At 54.7% G+C, this 15,609-nt stretch overlaps 5 protein-coding genes across 5 annotated transcripts; 1 reads left to right on the top strand and 4 right to left on the bottom strand.

The window, feature by feature from the left end:
- Positions 1–2,406: 2,406 nt before the first annotated feature.
- Positions 2,407–4,574, bottom strand: JDV02_004730 (uncharacterized protein). The gene is made up of 4 exons (XM_047985963.1): positions 4,292–4,574; positions 3,970–4,240; positions 3,562–3,904; positions 2,407–3,504 (listed from the first exon to the last, which is right to left on the bottom strand). Exons 1-4 carry the CDS (start codon positions 4,543–4,545, stop codon positions 2,573–2,575), a joined length of 1,800 nt encoding a protein of 599 aa, XP_047841943.1. The 5' UTR covers positions 4,546–4,574; the 3' UTR covers positions 2,407–2,572.
- A 1,181-nt stretch (positions 4,575–5,755) lies between these two features.
- On the bottom strand, positions 5,756–6,911 carry JDV02_004729 (uncharacterized protein). The gene is made up of 2 exons (XM_047985962.1): positions 6,477–6,911; positions 5,756–6,412 (listed from the first exon to the last, which is right to left on the bottom strand). Exons 1-2 carry the CDS (start codon positions 6,860–6,862, stop codon positions 5,872–5,874), a joined length of 927 nt encoding a protein of 308 aa, XP_047841942.1. The 5' UTR covers positions 6,863–6,911; the 3' UTR covers positions 5,756–5,871.
- Positions 6,912–7,431: 520 nt separating this feature from the next.
- MUP3 (low-affinity methionine permease) lies at positions 7,432–9,189 on the bottom strand (the record flags this gene model as incomplete). Its single annotated transcript, XM_047985961.1, has 3 exons — positions 7,432–7,573; positions 7,637–8,034; positions 8,092–9,189. The coding sequence occupies 3 exons, from the start codon at positions 9,187–9,189 to the stop codon at positions 7,432–7,434; spliced, it is 1,638 nt and encodes a 545-aa protein (XP_047841941.1).
- Positions 9,190–11,114: 1,925 nt separating this feature from the next.
- On the top strand, positions 11,115–11,910 carry JDV02_004727 (Glutathione transferase). Its single transcript, XM_047985960.1, has one exon. The coding sequence runs from the start codon at positions 11,191–11,193 to the stop codon at positions 11,860–11,862; it is 672 nt and encodes a 223-aa protein (XP_047841940.1). The 5' UTR covers positions 11,115–11,190; the 3' UTR covers positions 11,863–11,910.
- JDV02_004726 (Nitric oxide dioxygenase) lies at positions 11,763–14,300 on the bottom strand. Its single transcript, XM_047985959.1, has 2 exons — positions 14,046–14,300; positions 11,763–13,977 (listed from the first exon to the last, which is right to left on the bottom strand). The coding sequence occupies exon 2, from the start codon at positions 13,474–13,476 to the stop codon at positions 12,217–12,219; it is 1,260 nt and encodes a 419-aa protein (XP_047841939.1). The 5' UTR covers positions 13,477–13,977; positions 14,046–14,300; the 3' UTR covers positions 11,763–12,216.
- Between the last annotated feature and the right edge of the window lie 1,309 nt (positions 14,301–15,609).

Here is a 15,609-nt window from a genome sequence, read left to right as displayed (position 1 = left end):
CGCTCTCGACTGCCGAGGACTCGATATCCACGTTGGAAGCAAAGGGGCTAGCCTGCCGCTTTAAATTGATGTGCCAACATGCGATGACAATCGCTTTGGCATGAATCTTGCTGATCAGCGGCCATCATGACGCCAATAGCCTGCTGTGTGGTCCCCCAGATCTCGTATACGACGTGGCAGTAATGACTACACGTAGCACTGGCTGCTGTTCCATCCTTGACCCACGAGGCACGGTTGGGCCCGTGGTCGGAGCTTGCCCTTCCCCATATTTGCGCCGGGAAGTCCGCCGCCCGATCCGCCACTGGCCTCTCCTCCTAGACAGAACGGGCTGTTGAATGCGCGCGCGTCGGGGAAGGTTCTACGTCTGGCGCCAGGCCGAGGCAGTTCTGGCAGGTCAGCCGGATCGAGCAACGGTAGGCATGGTGTAAGTACAGTACTCTTCATTGGCGACTTGTAATTAGTAGTTTCATCGGTATGTGGGTAAGGGTGGTGGTGGTGGCATGGCGGGGGCCGTAAGTATTAGCGGGCACACCCATCTGGGCCCAAAGCTAAGGAGAAAGTTCCGGGAAGCGCCTTCGAAGGCTAACCGCAAAAGACAGGAGCTTCCTTTTATCGGCACCGACGTGCCACTAGGAAGGCCAATACCTTGCGATAATGAGACAATGGTCAAAGACTCTAGCAAGGTGCACTATCGGCTCAGGGCTTGTCTTTCCTATACGAGACATGGGCTGTCCCCCGTGGCTGGCGACTTCAAGAGTTCCCTGCATGTAGCGCCAGAAATGTTTATACTGGGCTGACGGGATACCTACTGTCGGATTCTGCAACGCTCACCTGGGTCCTGTCATGTCATCATCGACATCATGATGAACACGCTCGTTTTGAACTCCAACTCCTCCATCGCGACTTTCCCTACTCCGTCAAGCTCGACCACATCTCATCACGTAACGCCCCAGACTTATCCCCATGGGGTACATTCACATCTAGACAGAATCGCGGTGGCACTTTTGGATAGATTCACCAGCCCTGCTCTAGTGGAGGAATCTGCCAGCTGCGGGTGTAACCGAGTTTGCAGGTTGGGGTCGTCCGATGCGACATGGACCAGCCTGAAGTCCCTGTGGCGACCAACTTGGCGGCAAGAGGCGGCATTATGGATTCATCCGGCCGTCTTGTTTTCCCACCGACATGAACTGCACCCCAGATGGACTCCCTTGCAATTGGCGGGGGTAACCCGCCATCTTTCCGTGCCGCGAGGGTCCGCGACGAAAGTCCTTCCCCTGCCCTGTCCAGGCCATCTTAATGCGCTCCCCAACCCCGCTGGCAGGGCCGCATGACCTCGTGGCGCCAATATACGAAGCCAAAGATCCTGCAGGCCAGAGTTGCATCCAAGCTATTCGTCATTAGGCTTTCGCGAGCATGACACGATTTCTGTGCAGTCTCGCGAGCACATCGTGATTGCTGGCCTGGCGGCGTTTTCTGGCAAAGTCAGCCCCCCGACGCCGAATAGATGCCATGAGACTTTCATATAACATGAATAGGGCTAGAGGTAGTGTAATATAAGAGCTCCAAGCACTGAGACAAATGGACCTTTCAGATATCCCCCCTTGAGCGGATTGTGAGGAACCGAGCAGCTGTCGAAGGCGTGGAAGCACCCGAAGCGCGACTTAGCTCGTTTGGATCCTGGGGTCGATCGTGTATAGTAATAAAAGTCCCTTTGAAGGCGGCAATAAGGCACAGAGGAATCTTGGCCCATTATCGGGTCAAGAAGCCGTATCTCATGCACGGCCCGGTCTGACCACCCACCAGACCATGGAAATGTGACAACCGGCTTGCCATAACAGCCACACCAATATCCTGGACCATGAGACCCCCTTGACATTGGAGGCATGAACGGTTGGTGCAGTGCAGCGTTCGTAGTCTAAATTTTAGCCTGGCTCTCCCCATGGTTCGAGACACCCCAGGGGCTTATCTGAATTGTGCTGCCCGTCGCCTGCATCTCCGATGGTCTGATCATACGTAAGAAATTCTCTGTATTCGATAGAGTATCTCGCGATAATACCCGCGACTGTAGTGGGATAGCTTAGTTGGTGCTCCATGTCTCGACCCGATACCCCAATGCGTGATCGGGACGCACATAGAAGGTCTGTGAGAAATTCATGTATCTAGCTGCTGTGGTAGGGATCACTGCTTGAGCCTAATAGTGTATAAGGGAGGTCTGCTTGGCGAATGAGGGATTTCTGGCAAGGCATTATCTCAGGGATGTACGGCGTCCTACAAAGGTTCTTGACCCCGAAGTTTTCGCTGCCGCCCTTGCTACATTATGGCACTCTATACGCCACCTGCACATAGTGCTGCTCAATAAACCCCTTCGACAATTCAAACGCAAAAGGACATGCGGCGATATCAGGTCTTTATTATCAACTCCTGTACGGAAGCTGTTGGGATTGCCCCTTTCCAGGGCGACTCAGGGACCTATTCCACTGCTGGACTGCCGAGGCCAATACACTATTGTCCACCTCCCAATGCTGGAACGCTATATTTGAGAAACTTGCCAGCAGAATGAGTGTTCGATGGTTTAGAACAGTGTGCCCTTGGTTTGCGTCACCTTGGCTAGATTGATGTTCCTAATGAGGAGCACGGATATGAATGTCAACGCCATGATGCCAGTTCCCGCCGCCAACATTCTCGTCTGAGCGTAGCCGTAGGCCTGTTGGATTGCCAACCGGACAGGGTCATTGACAGGGTATGCGAGCTGCGTTTCCAGGTTATTATATATGTCCTCGATGTCAGGCAAGGCTGACTCGGGCAAATCTCGCTCAAGCGCCTTCTCGAACGTATTGGTCCAAATAGCGCCAGAAATAGTGTTTCCAATTGCTCCGCCGACATTTCCGGCAACGTAGAGAAGGGCCATGATAGGTGCGACGTATCTGTGCTCGACAGCGGCCAGGATAGCAAGCTGCTCACACAGGATAAAGATGGCGCCGCCAACGGAGATGAACACCTGGCACATGACGATGTAGCCAATGTAACCGTTGGGCTGCCGGAAGTAGATCATGAGGCCTTGCGCAAAGATGTACAAAGGCACTGCGACAAACAGTAGCCACTTGAAGTAGCCAGTTTTGCGGATCAGGAAACCCACGGCGAACAGAAGGACACCCGACACCACGTCAAACGTGTGCGAGACGTAGCCAGCCTCCGCGGCGGTGAGGTTGTTGACGACCTGCAAGAATGAGGTGAAGTACGTGTTCCAACAGTAGTAGGACACCTGATAGGTTGCGTCCAATATACACGCGCCAATAACTGTCCGGTCAGTCAGAAGCTTGGCGTTGAGGAATGGCACCGGGGCCAAGAATGACTCGTAGAGACCGAAGAGAACGAGCACGATGAATCCCACTACAATCATGGCGATGATGTAACCGGAAGACCACCCGTCGGGAGCGGTGTTCGCTAAAGTGAAGGGCAACAGGAAGACGGTCAAGCCTCCGGCAAAGAGTATAACTCCGGGAGCTGCCAGGTTATGAGTATAACAGTCAAAATTTGCGTAGAGCAAGGGCAATCTCTTACCATCAAATTCCAACGTGTAATACCAGATATTCTCCAGCAGTGTGCGGTCACTCTTTGCCCGAGCGGTGAGCCCCTGTTTCTCCGCCTTGTGCAGATTGAGCTTCATGAGGATGTAGAGGGGCGACGCGACAAATGGGAGTATGATGGCGAAGCACCCGATGCCCCATCGCCAATTGACGTGGTCAAGAAACTCTTGAGACGCCCTCGGGCCCGCGAAAGCCGTAATCATATTGGGAGAAGACGTGAAAGCGAAAGCCAGCGCTCGGTTGCGCAGCTTGGATGTGTCGGCAGTTATCACGTCGATGCTGTAGGTCATACCACCAAAGCCGACCGAATAAAAGACCTGGTCGGTGTGTCAGAGTCGAAAGCTATCTGGAGTCAAACACAAAGTCACAATAGTAACCTTACCTGCGCTGCACAAAATGTAGCAAGGCCGTCCGATGCAGCCATCAGGATTAAGCCCAATGTAGCAAAGGCAATCATGAGCAAGAAACCCTCAGCGCGGCCCCAAAGATCCAGAATTTTGGCCAGAGGGATGTATACTGCCGCAGATATGGCATTGGCGACAATGTTGATGACAGTGAGAAGCGAGTGGCTCTCGAAGTCGCTCGTTGCGTAGGGTATCAGGGTGCCCACAACAGCCGATTGGAACGCATTAACGAAGTACAGCATGAACATGCTACGGCCAAAAGTCAGCCAAGATCGAATACTGCGTGCATTAGAGACCTACCAGAAGAAGACTGCTGCCAGTGTCTTCTTTGACCACGTGAGTGTTACGGCCTCGACGTCTTGGACACCGCGCTGGGCATCTTCGCTGGGAACAACAATTTCCAGTGGCTCTCCATTTGGCCGCCCGGCGCCGTTTTGAGCCGCATCAGCATCTCCGTTCTCGTCCTTGGTCAACTCTTGTACGACGACGGCCTGGGGCGCTGTGTCGGTGGTGGCTCGGCGAAAGCCCGGTCGGAACCTGGAGAAGCCAGCCATGATTTTTTAGAGCACGGCACGTATCGGATGTCGAGGGCTCGAAATGGCAAACTCGACCAGAGCAACTCGCGGGACTGCCTTCTTTTTCTATTCCCGACGGTTTTTGTGCCCATGTTCGTCGCTGACAACATAGGTCTGGCCCCTCAGTTCCATCGGCGAACCCCCACTGTCAGCGGGTTTGTTTGCCGACTAGGGCTTCGATGCCACGAATAAACGTGCTGATGAGCTCGTGCTAGTGCAAAATCTGATAAGATTAGATGACCCAATTGATTGATAGCTTGCATCGAGTGTCCATCACGGCGGATGAGCGGCACATAAATGGCCAAGTGCCAAGGACTAAAACCCGAGCTGTTCCGCTCTTTTTCTGACCGGCAGGCACCGCAACAACATGTGAGAGACTTTTATAACATGTGGCTGCTCCGACTGCTTCATGCCAAGAACCTACACGATCCACTGATCCCAGTCCCCCATTTTGCAATGGATGACAAGAAAAACTTGTGCAGGTACAGAATTTAACCAGCCGAATCATTGGCGCTAACGAGCTTTGGTCTTGTTCGAGCGAACTACAACTATAGACGGGCCCGACAGCCAACAGGCCGCATCGCTTGTCATGCCTAGTGGCCGCACAAACCTTGAGTTACGATATTAAAGGTATCAGCCGGTTAGCGACGCCCACGCGCTCCACGTCCCGGCGACGGACCTGGGTCGACCCAGAAGTGGTCCTGTAACGGTCACTTTTAGTGGTCCAAACATGAGGCAGAGCGGCAAAGCCACGCAAGCGTCACGTTAGTTCTGAGGTTTTCTAGAAAAGAGATTTTAAAGGAGGAGACCGTTCCCGTGAAAAAGTGTTTGCAACTAGGTCTGAACAACTTTGAACGCAAACTAACAGGCTCTCCGGAACAGTAGCATCCCACAGCATATCCGCCGCCGTTATATGGTCTCGGAAGGTAGCGGCGCATATCAGTCGGAGACATCGCTGCAAAAGACTTGGCGATGTGGTGTTGCGTAAAAGAGGCACTGACACGGATCCCGGCTGCATGAACGGCGCTGGTGATGCTGATGTTTCAGGCCCGGCATGCCGTGACTGGATGGAGTCGTGCCCAATAGGGTGAAGAGTCACATTGGAAAGGGCCTCCAGGACAGTGTACGCCGCGCAGAGACATAGTTCAATGAAGGTCAATGAGTGAATTAAGAATCATGTGGGCGTTACAATTAAAATACAGATCAAGGGAGCGACAGATGTGGCCAAGAAAAGACGTAATGTTCCTCCCTCCCAGGTCTCCCCACCGTCAATCACCAGACTTCGGCGTCAAAGGCCTGGATGCTCTAGTCTCGGTCCTCTGGGTGAAAGACCAAGGCACGGACCTCAATGCTCTCTCGAGCGGGTGCATCGGGGCTGGCGCCCGAGTCCTCGAACGCGGTGTGTGGCACTCGGCGCGCACGACCGTCCGTCTTGCTATCGAAGCACTTGATGAGTATCACTTCGTCCGTAGACAGCCCCGACTTGTAGAACCATTTGTGGCCGTCGTTATAGCGCACTGCGTACGTCTCTCCACGGCGATTCGGGTAGATCAGCTCCGTCACGACGAGGTCCGATTCAGCCACCGAGCTTGCCTCAGCAAGGGCAAGCGGGTCGCGCTCTACCGTCTTAATAGGCCTCCACACATTGATGATCTGGACTCGACCCTTCAAGAGCTCCTCGGACTCGTCCGGGAGATGGTGAGAGACACGAGACAAGGCAGCGCTATAGGACTGATCAATGTGTACCCGTTGCACCGGACCGCGCGAGGTCCGTGTCCCCGGCCCGGCATCTGGAAGCTTGCGGCGAATTGTATGATCAAAAATGAAGACCCGCGAGGCACCCGTGCTGTAGCGCCTTGTCAGTCTTCCTGGGAAGCGAATTATTGAGATGCATAGGTCAATGAACGTACGCCTCCTTTAGCAGCTGTTCCGTCTCCCGGTAGTATCCAGACTTGATAGCGTCGTCGTCTAGAAACGCTTTCTCATTGGCCTCGCGGCTATAGATTTGAAAACCGTTCCCATCGAGGGTATAGTTGCTTTCGTCGCCGGCGATATCGGTGATGGTTACGGTATGTCGCTCGACCGGCCGATCGTACGTCTCAGGTCGGTCAACGTACGTTGGATGCGGAGGAGTGCCGTCCTCGTTTTCTTTGAAGTAGTTGAGGACCGTCTGGACATCATGCTTCGGAACAGTGCGACCCCTAACACTTTGACCGATGCGAGGCGCTGTCACGTTGCCTTGGTCGGGCACGAAGGAGGGAACGGACACGGGGTTATGGATGGCAGTGGCAGCCATGTTGCTCTTCGGTTATAGGTGAAGTGATGCTGTGTACGGATGAGTCGTGTAATCTCGGTGATAGTAGATGTGCCTTCTCATGATTGACCATCCATCTTCCTCAATTGGCCTGATATATAAGTGGTGCACCCCGCGAGCACGCCATCCTCGACAGCACCTTCATTGCGCCGGATTGATAAGCATGGCCAATGGGAAAAGCTGGAATTCAACACAAAGGCGCACTTGTCAACCCGAACACTACACCACGGACTTGGTGACCATGCTTGGAAATCGACTGGCTCTCGCTGGGGCGGGTGTAGGGCGCGATGCGACTCGGTGGCAAGGTGAAAGCCGTGTGCCGGGTCTGTCAAGTGCCTCGGATGCGGATTTCGTACGCAAATGACGACATATTGCGGTTAGGTGCCGCTTATCACAATCCAACTCTGAAACGCGTGACTTTCGATGGGCGCGCGCGATGCAATTCTCGATGTGATGATGGGCTCACGGCGTTGGAAGGGCGCGTGCACATGACATACTTTTTTTGTGAGATGAATTGAATGCTTTACTAGTTCGTAGCATAGAACGCAATTCTACGATGAGCGCTCCTTGTGAATGATCCTTGTCACCGCTGTCCCATCTTGAAGCACCACCGTCTCTTCCTCCAGGGTGTAACCACGGATGCGAGGGAGCAGAATGGTCCATACATACCAATACAAGAGACTGCCAACAAATCTGCGAACGTGACTGGATTAGCAACAAGTCGCCAGAAATACCCATATAATCTGCGAGACTTACATGGCGACGCCAACAATGGCGTATGTCGCGTAGTAGAGCCCGCCTGCGGGCTGTTTGGATGGGGGGAAGAACGGAGCCGCGAGCAAGGCAAGTCCGAGAAGGAATCGGAACAAGACCGCCGATGTCCAAGCCTTGAATGGCCTCTTGAGATCCGGGCGCTTGATCCGCAGCCAAATAAGACCGGCTCCAGTGAGCAAGCCCAAAATTTGCCCCGAGTATCCTTCGGTCTCTAAGATAAACGAGAACACTTCTTGTGAGGGTGAAAGCACAATGACCAGCAGTGACGGGACGTAGGTGAGTAAAAGGCCTCCCAGCGGTGAATTGAAGGGCATAGTGGACGACAATCTCTCAGAGAATGGCAGAAGGCCTTGCCTGGCAATCTCCTGCTTGAGCCTCGCCTGCATGCACGTCAGTGCCGGAAGACTGTGCATCAACGAGGGACTCGCGACACTTACCATGGCAAACACGACGACCAAGACATTGCCAACCGCGGACAAGGCGACGACAAGAGGCAGGAATCGACGCCCAAAGTTCCCTCCGAAGACGCGCTCGAAAAATAAAGCGGCAACAAGCTCGCCGCTTTCTCTTATTTCGTCAATAGGCACTACGAGGAAGTAGGCCACATTGACGAGGAGGAAAATTGCGCATGTGGTGAAGAGTGCTGTGAGTGTCACCGACCGTAGCGTACGAACGGGGTCCTTGACTTCGTTGAGAACATTGCTCAGATTGTCGAGGCCGGCGTATGAGTAGAAGACCTTGAACAAGGCAGTCGCGATTGCGCCCCAGTTCCAAATGCTGCCCTGCCACAAATGATCCCAACCTTGCAGAGAAACGCTTGATCTCGGGCCCATATCATCGCCGATAGCAAGGCGAAGAATGACAACATAAATGCCAGAGAGCACCATAAAAGCAACAATTCCAATCTTTGACCACCCGAGGACATTTTGGATCCTGACGCCAAGTCTTGGAGTTACTGCATGAATGATGGTCGCGAGCGTCAAAAGGCCTGCTCCGACTATCTTGCGAACCGTGTCGCTGACAGAATCCGCCTCAAAAGCAAAGAGAATATACTGCGAGAATATGACACAATTGCTTGCCGTCAGTCCCAGGAGAACGGCGTTTATTGCGACGAGCGTCGACGCGAGGAACCGGGGATGCCTGTACGTGAACTCAAGGTAGACCTTCTGCCCTCCAGAGCGTGGCAGCATGCAGCCGTACTCGAGCAACACGGCAAGGCCGCAGGCTGATATGACTGCACCGGCAATCCAGATGAGTAACGAAAGCCCTGGGCTCCCGACAGATCGCAAAATGGCGCCTGGTGTGGCGAAGATACCGCTCCCGATGACTCTGGACATTACTATGATGTAGGCGCTTTGCCAGGTAATGTTACGCCCCATCGGGGACGCTTCCGGAAGTACATCGTCTTCGACGTCGCGCGACAGGACATTGTTGTTTGGAGACTCACTATCAATGTCGCCGAAGGAGCCGTTCTTTCGAGCGCCAACGAGACCCGGCAGAAGCGGCTGTTGCTCTGGATTCGTTGAGGCGGCCATCTTGCAATTTGATGGCCGAGAGAGTCGATTCTCAGCTTTTACTGACGCTTCATCTCATCTGGCGCTGCGCGGCCTCAGTCCTTTACTTCAAGGCCGCTCAATGTCTTGGTTGCCTCGTCGGCGCGCATACCTTGTCCTTGATACTCCCGAGACATGCCAACTACGTACGTGTTTTGCCCCTGGCTAGCCGGATCTTGTCGTCAAGTGGCATCGCGTTTGCGTGATTGGACTGATTTCTCATCGGTGCAGGCAGACGCGCTGCCTCCAGTGTCCGTGGCATGTTGGCGAGCATGGCGACAAGGCGTCTGCATCGCACGCCATCGCGCACCAGCATGGCACCTAGCGCCATTGAGGCCTCCCTGTACGCTCTATCAGCACAGTCTATCGGGCGGCGATCAAGGAAGTCTCGTACGAGAAGCAATGTGACGGGTACACCGTGTCAAGAAGTTGCTTTTCCGCTTCGGGGGTGTGTTCAGCGCATTGTTGTGGATGGAGGTGAGTCGTGACCCCCACAGCTAAGCCAGTTGGCACCAGTATCATCTCACGGAGAGCGTTTCGGGTACAAATACCCAGTCCTGCCCAAGGCGTTGTCCAACGAGGTCGGAATCCAGTGTCTCGGCCGCACTGGGCTTCCGTGTCTTCTTTATGCCGTAGTACACGCCTGCGTCAAGTGTGCGGCTGCTTCGTTCGCATTCTCCTCCTGGCCGACCACCGAGGCTCGCCTCTGATGCACTGGTACTGCTGTTTTCGCCCTTACATCTGTCATTATCGATTGACTTGTTCCAGTGAGAGATATTATATGCCTTTTGGCTTGGCGTATACTCAGTAAACGGCCATGGCTTGCAATCAGCACTGAGCAGCCGTCAGGCAACCGAGATGGCTGAGGGCCTAATAAGTTACTCGTCGCGACCGGATGGCCCCGCCAACTGAGTGTGACGGGGCCTGCCGCCGCACTGACACATGGCCCTGGGGCGCCCACGATCGACATCAAAGTTGTGCTGTAAATTGATCACATTACATCTCCCTTCGCGCCACGCGAAGAGCTGGGTTTGCGAGGCTGCAGTTGAGAACGACAACGGGACACAGCAGGAGACCGATCACGGCATGAGGCCAAGGCTGTCCGTTACTCCATTCAAGACCAAGACACGAATTGTACAGCCCCCAGATCTGGGCTTGCATCTGTACAAATATTGCCGCCTCAGTGCTGCTCCCCTGCAGACTCGACTTTGGCTTCTTCAGGAGCCGCCCGAACAGGGCGCGAGCACCCGCGCGGAATTACATTGTGATAGCCAGTTCACGTGGATTGCTTCTTCACAGGTCAGGCCCCGGCGTAATGGATCGGGTTGTAGCAACAATGTTCCCCAACAGCCCCGACCCGGACCTGTCTAACGACCGGGTCCATCCGCATGGAATTTCCTCGGGGGCCACGTCTTTTCCGTGGCGGTCCACGGACATGGTGCTGCCGTCATTGGGCAAGCGACCGGCTGCCGAATCTTTATAATATGACTGCCGCGGCTAGAGTGGGATGCCGAGAAGCCGGGCTTACTTTCCCCGCGCCTCCAGGGCAAACTTTCATATTGAAGCAACCGTCTAACCCTATGAAAGCGTTCGAGAAGGCCCTCAGCATTTCGTCAAATTGTGCTCTGGGTAAGAAGCATTAGGGTATTGGCCATAGGGAGCTGCCGTGAGCATTTGCCATTGATTGTCGGTCGCAGCCGTGATCGAGACAAGTGGCAGAGCCAGCGTCGTTTGTCAGCAGTGTCACGACTCACAAGGGGGTTGCCTGTTTGAGACGCAAAGGGCGCGACGCGAAATACTGGATCTGACTCGGATTACGAATACGTGCGGGGTCTGTAGTCTGTCGGCGTATTATAAGAGCAACTCTGCAATGTCGGATGTGGATGGTGCACATTCTCTCGCCTGCGCTGTTTACAAGCTGGTAACCCTAGACGCGTACGAAGCACAAGAGAACGAGCGAAGAACTCGCGCGCAAAGCTCACGATGCCACAATTAACCTTGTACCGCGCCAATGGAGCCTGCTCATTAATTCCTCATGCCGTCCTTGAGGAGCTAGGCATCAAGTTCAACACAGTTCTCCTCAACCGTAACCCCGACGGCTTCGACGCTGCCGACGGCAGCTTCACCAATGCCCAATATCGCAACGACGTCCACCACATGGGTTATGTGCCGGCTCTGAAAGTCGATGGGGACATCATCACGGAGATGCCCGCAGTTTTGACGCTCATATCTGGCTTGGCACCTGAACGCGGTCTCTCTGGCGACGGCCTCGTCCAACGTGCAAAGGTCCTCGAATGGCTCGCGTGGCTTTCGGGTTCGCTTCACGGCATGGGCTACGGGATGTATTTTAGGCCAGCCAGGTTTACTGACGACAAAGACCTTCATGAGACGGTGCGCGAACGGGGCAAGTCAATCATCGAGGCTAGCTTCGCACGGATTGACAAACTCCTCCAAGGAAAGCCATTCGCAGTCGGAGAAAGGGAGACGCTCGTGGATTACAACCTCGTCATTTTCTGGTACTGGGCTCGCGGGGTCGGCCTATCACTGAGCAACTTCCCCCATTACGCGGCGGTAATCAAGCGTATGGAGGCCAAGGACTCGATCAAGCGTGCCATCGCGACTGAGGGGATCACACCGTATTTCTCAACGCAATAGGTCTTTTGGGGGGGGGGGGGGGGGCTCTTGATACTCTGAGCGCATGAGTATCTCCACATTAGGCGCTATAGGGGCCTCTATTCATCTTCTGCATGGAAAAACCGCTGCTACTACTACTCGTCGATACCCATGACGTGATGTCTTTCTCCGTATATGCCGATCCCGTCTTAACCGAGCCCTGTTTTGGCCAAACCAGGCACCGCCACGTTCTAGCCCTTTGAGCAACGAATCTCTATAATGAGGTGATACTGCGCCATGCATAACTCCCCTTGCCTGTTTTATTGACCATTTTGCCCAAATCGCCTCTTCCCCGGACGCAAACGCCAACGACTTGCCGCCGCGCCCCAATGTTCGTCATGACGGCGACGCAGCTCGCTCCCCCGTTGCAAAGAGCTCGTATTTGATCCTCGTGGGGTCGACGTGCTGGGACTCTAGAAAATCGGCCGTCTCCAGCATGAATTGCTCCGGTCCACAGACATAGTACTCTGCAGAGCTTCGCGTGAGACACAGGTCATCTGGGCTCAACGTCGCTAGATCCAGACGATAGTCGTAGTCGTACGTTACTCCTGCCAGGTCCGCATCCGCGAGATGGGTTTTGAACACCTTGCTGTGGAAGTTGGGCCTCTCCTTTTGCAGTTTGGCGATGTGAGCGTGGAACGGCATGTCACTGCGGGCCCCGTGAACCCATGATACCGGCCGCGTGGGCTGATTCTCTATGATGTAATTGAGTATTGACAAGACTGGTGTCGCGCCAATTCCTGCTGAGATGAGTACCACCGGCTCGCTGGACAGGTTATTGGTATCTAGGTAGAACTGTCCCGTAGGATGACTGGCCTCGATCGTGTCGCCAGCGAAGAGGCTGTCGAGAAGTTGATTTGAGACAACACCGGGGGTGTTCGCGTACGGACAGTGGCTGGCCGTCGAAGGTTTGCGCTTTGTGCCGTCGTCGCGTTTGACCGTGATGCGGTAGTGACCGGGACGAGGCGAGTCGCTGAGGGAATACTGTCTGATTTGCTTGTAGTTCTTTCCAGGAACGTCGACGCGCACGGATATGTACTGTCCCGGCATGAAGCCAGGTAAGTTTTGTTCATCCACGGGACTGAGTAGGAATGAACATATGTCGGGATTTTCAGGCACTCTTTCGACCACGCGGAACTGTCGCCATCCAGTCCACCGGCCCCAGCTACCATACAGCTGCTTCTCGCGACCGATGAGCATGTTGGCAAGGATAGAGTACGCCCTTTTCCATGCTTGTAGGGCTTCCGGTGTCATTTGGGGTCCCAACACTTGGGAGAACGCTTCGATGAGATGCTTCCCCAGAATACTGTAATGCTCTGGCTGGACGCCGAGCGAACAGTGCTTCTGGCAGATTCTTTCCAGTTTCGGCACGAGCTCGTAGATGTGATTGATGTTTTTGGCGAATTGCAAGATGATGGAGGCGAGAGCTCGAGGTTGAAAGCCATTGACTTGGTTGGCGGTATTGAAGAGGTTCTTCAGCTCCGGGTGGTTGTGTAAGAGGTTGCGGTAAAACACGGTGACAAGGAGTTCACCGTGCTCCTGCAGGGCCGGAATTGTGGCCCTGATTTTCTGGCTTTCTTTGTATGTCAACGCCATTTTGCTGGGGGCCGACGGCAGGTTTCGCTACGTCTGTGGAAACGCGGGCACGCGACCAACGCAAAGGCGGGATGCTTGTTACTTTGTCGCCGTGCAACATTGCCACTGAATCACAGAGGAAGGAGGGCAACGTCTATATACCAGTTGCTACCCACAGACAACGGACTGCCCGCCCCCGGATGATCCAGTCCTTTTTCAAACCCACAGTACGTCATCTATCAGGTTTTGCAACAGACTCCCTCGAATCGCATTGCGACCGGTCACCAGACGGTCAAGGCCTTTGAGGTTTTAGCGTTGCGGCCCCACTGCCACGTTGTGATGTTGCCGACCCGTCGCGTCCTTCCGCGCGGAAGCGTTCTCCGACACCAATGACACCTGGCTGGCCCACCAGCACGTCGTATGATCTCGGTATGCATGGGGCACTTGGAGGCCCCAGGGTCCTTCAAGCGCTTCACTATTACGAGGGGGGCAGATCATGGATGGAGAGTTAGCGCTTGGCGTCTGTATGAGGAGGACATCAGACACCCGGCCTTGTGGCTCTAGACACCGCGTGCGTTCTGTCGTGTTACCTCTCAGCTCAACTTTGCCTGGCTCGGGCCTCATGGGCTTGCCGTCGTATCCTACGGAGGAGCCTAGTAGCATCGTGCGGCTCTGTCGGTACGACACAAAGTGTCCCGCCTGTGCCTCACCGGCTCGAGGGGGGGCTCCGCATGCCGGCCGGCACCCGAGGAGAAAGGAGAGACGGCAAACAAACGGCAAAGCCGGTAATCTGACCTCAGGCAGAGGGGGGCGAAGCAAAAATAAAAAGAGGAAGAAAAAAAGCAGCTCAACCTCGACAGCAAATTTCTCTTTCTGCCATTTGCGTAAACGGAAGATTGCGACAACGCCGTTGCAGGCAGAGTCGGGAAACATGGGCTGATGTTCTGCCCTGGAGACGCTAATTGCGGCAGCCCCGCTCAATCCCGGGGCTCCTCTGGGGACATGAGCTCCGTCGTGACGGATAGCGGACGCGGCGGGATACTTGACATGGCCAGCCACCGCAGGCCGGAAGCTTCCGACCCTGTATGCCGAGCTGGGTGGCCTCATGATCGACCAGGCCGCTGAAAGCAATGATGTAACAATATGAGAGGGAAGTAAGGAGTAATCAATACGTGCCAGGAACATAGACATAGACACCAGGTTCATGATCTAGGAACAATGCTACAGTAACATTGACCTGGCTCATGGCTCAATTGTGATGCTGATCTCAGCTCCAGTCAACAATAGTGATTTCATGGCTTCTAAGCCACACATTGAGAGAATCAATAGCCTCGGACGAAACAACCAAGAGCCCCAGCTAACAATACATTGCGAGGGCGCCCCCTTTTTGACCGCATGCTCCGCGCTCATGGGGTGTGGATCGCGACCGTGCTTGCGGGCGCGCCAGCTGTCAACGGCCTTTATTATGTACTTCCGAACGCTGACCGCCGAGTTGCCGTTTCCCCCGCCGGAGCTGCTCGTGTGACAAGTTGTTACTTCGTAAGCAAATGACAATCCCTTTCATCAATCGGTTGCCCCCGGTTGACAGAACGGGGCTGGCTCCATCCAACAATGAATGGCGTGGGACCACTATCCCACAGGGGGCTCCCTTGCCCGCTCAGCCCATCCAGCGGAAACGGGCGCGGGCAATACATGCACACGATCTGCAGACCAAAGAGAGCAACATTTTCGAAAGGACCCTGACCGAACAGGCGGGTGAATGCCGGCCGATGCCGCAGCACATGCACCCGTTGCGGCCCGTGCTGCTAACGGTCGGGAACAGGCGAGAAACGGTAACTAGTCCTACGCTCAACGGGCAGCAGCACATCTACCCAAGTCTGCGAGGGTTGGTTAGGCCTTGGCAGGCTGTCTGCTGTCTGCACAGAGCCCGGCTCATCAATGCTCCACCTTACGACGTGAACTGACAAGTTGGTGGAAACTTGCTCGCGCAAGTTTGTCTGGGGCGAACCAGTTAATAATATTCGTCAACATATGGTTGAGGACTGCGAGTCCCACGCCATGCACAGGAAATACAAAGCTGCCCGTCGGCCCGACGCTGTCTGTACAGGCCACAGCCCTCTGCCAATGTCGCTGCCGCCGCCAGGTCTCGAAGGT

The sequence above is a fragment of the Purpureocillium takamizusanense genome, chromosome 4 (genome assembly GCF_022605165.1).
Source record: "Purpureocillium takamizusanense chromosome 4, complete sequence".
Lineage (NCBI taxonomy): Eukaryota > Fungi > Ascomycota > Sordariomycetes > Hypocreales > Ophiocordycipitaceae > Purpureocillium > Purpureocillium takamizusanense.
The sequence above is the reverse complement of the archived record's forward strand: the minus strand, read 5'-3'. Positions and strand labels throughout refer to the sequence as shown.

Excerpts from the sequence above, each read along its gene's own strand:
- JDV02_004730 (XM_047985963.1), bottom strand. The coding sequence starts at position 4,545 with ATGGCTGGCTTCTCCAGGTTCCGACCGGGCTTTCGCCGAGCCACCACC. Across the intron at positions 4,241-4,291 it reads CTGGCAGCAGTCTTCTTCTG|CATGTTCATGCTGTACTTCG; the intron begins GTAGGTCTCTAA and ends TTTTGGCCGTAG. Across the intron at positions 3,505-3,561 it reads TTACACGTTGGAATTTGATG|CTCCCGGAGTTATACTCTTT; the intron begins GTAAGAGATTGC and ends ATAACCTGGCAG.
- JDV02_004729 (XM_047985962.1), bottom strand. The coding sequence starts at position 6,862 with ATGGCTGCCACTGCCATCCATAACCCCGTGTCCGTTCCCTCCTTCGTG. Across the intron at positions 6,413-6,476 it reads GAACAGCTGCTAAAGGAGGC|CACGGGTGCCTCGCGGGTCT; the intron begins GTACGTTCATTG and ends AAGGCGCTACAG.
- JDV02_004727 (XM_047985960.1), top strand. The coding sequence starts at position 11,191 with ATGCCACAATTAACCTTGTACCGCGCCAATGGAGCCTGCTCATTAATT.
- JDV02_004726 (XM_047985959.1), bottom strand. The coding sequence starts at position 13,476 with ATGGCGTTGACATACAAAGAAAGCCAGAAAATCAGGGCCACAATTCCG.